At 67.2% G+C, this 1,361-nt stretch overlaps 1 protein-coding gene across 1 annotated transcript in view; it reads right to left on the minus strand.

The window, feature by feature from the left end:
- The window catches only part of LOC103916070 (complexin-3-like), a 9,035-nt gene extending 7,729 nt beyond the window's left edge, over positions 1–1,306 (minus strand). The window contains exons 1-3 of the mRNA XM_009323013.1: positions 1,152–1,306; positions 423–510; positions 10–72 (exon numbers count right to left, since the gene is read on the minus strand). Coding sequence (XP_009321288.1) covers positions 10–72; positions 423–510; positions 1,152–1,306 — 306 coding nt within the window. The remainder of the gene's footprint in view (positions 1–9; positions 73–422; positions 511–1,151) is intronic.
- Between the last annotated feature and the right edge of the window lie 55 nt (positions 1,307–1,361).

Below are 1,361 nucleotides of genomic sequence, written 5' to 3' on the forward strand. Positions count from 1 at the left end.
CATGCCCGCCCGCTCCTGCGGCAGCTCCACCGCGCTGCCAGCCACGTGCAGCTGAGCATCATCCCGCTCATCCTGCGTATGGGTGGGAGACAGCGCCGGGGTTGTGGGCAGACCCGGGCACCCATCAGCCATGGGGTGGGGGACGGGGGAAAGCAGGTCCCTCGGGGCCAGCCGGGCGCTGTAGGGGTGTTGGGGATGATGGGGGGATGCCGGGACTGTCCAGTTCCAGATTCGGACGGCTGGACGGACACGTGGGCGGGCAGATGGTGCAGACGGAGACAGCAGCCGTTTGCTGCCCTCTTCAGGAATCATCTTCCATCCTGGGGAAGGCCTGGCAGCCGCCCGGCCTGGGGCTGTCCCGGGGGCCGGAGGATCCAGGGGAAGACCCACCGAGGTCCCACCATGGGCGGGCTCGTCCTTACCTGGGCCAGGTGGTACTTGTCCCGCAGGTGTATCCGCACAGTGGCCCTTTCTGCCTTCCTCTGCGCAAAGGCCTTGTCCCGCTCGATCCTGCAGCAGCAGGCACCACACTGTCACCCCCTGCCTCACCAAGCCCCCCCCAGCATCACCCTGGTTCTCCAGCAGCAGCATGGCCGCGCCAGCCCTGGGCCAGGGTTGGAGAAGGGGATGCAAAGGTCCGCAGGAGGGTTGCAATAGGGATCTGGGGGCAAGGGCCACATCCTGCCCCTCCAGCCGCAGCACCCAGCAGAGATGCTCAGTGAAGGTGCCCATTGGAGGGACTTGCTCCTCCTGCAGCCTCTCAGCTCCTGGATGCTGGGCCACTGCATCCCCACAGCACCTGGACCCAGGGAGGTGGGACCTTAATGCAATCCCATGCTGGCCCTTGTTGTCCCTCGGCTCCATGGGTGCTGGGCTGGCACCAAACACCCACCACTCTGGGGCACTGACACCCGGGGGTGCCCCTTGTCACCTACGGTGCACTGAGCCACTGTCCCAGCACTGTGCCAGCACCCATGGGGACCTCTTGTGCTGCAGGGAGAGGCACCGAAGGACACCCGCTCTGCCCCTGTCTCTTGCCCTTCCTGCCTCCCTGTCCCTGTCCCACCCTGGGGACAGCCCACGGCGGGTGGGACCCCAGTCCTGGTGCATGGGGGACCCCAGTGACCCCCCAGCCCCGGCAGAAGCCTTACTTCTCCTCCAGCAGCTGCCGCTGGTACTCCTCAAATTCCTCACGGGTCATGTTGTTGGGCAGCGTGGCCGCCTTGCCATCCGTGGGGGGCTCCTTGGGTGGCTCCTTCTCACCCCCCTGAAAGCTCTTCAGGGTGGCCGTGAAGAAGGCGGCCATGAGTGGGCAGATGTGGCAGGCCGCGGGCCCCGGGGGCCGGGGCGCCCCGGCCCCT

Source organism: Pygoscelis adeliae, unplaced genomic scaffold (genome assembly GCF_000699105.1).
Source record: "Pygoscelis adeliae isolate BGI_AS28 unplaced genomic scaffold, ASM69910v1 Scaffold284, whole genome shotgun sequence".
In the NCBI taxonomy this organism is placed as follows: domain Eukaryota; kingdom Metazoa; phylum Chordata; class Aves; order Sphenisciformes; family Spheniscidae; genus Pygoscelis; species Pygoscelis adeliae.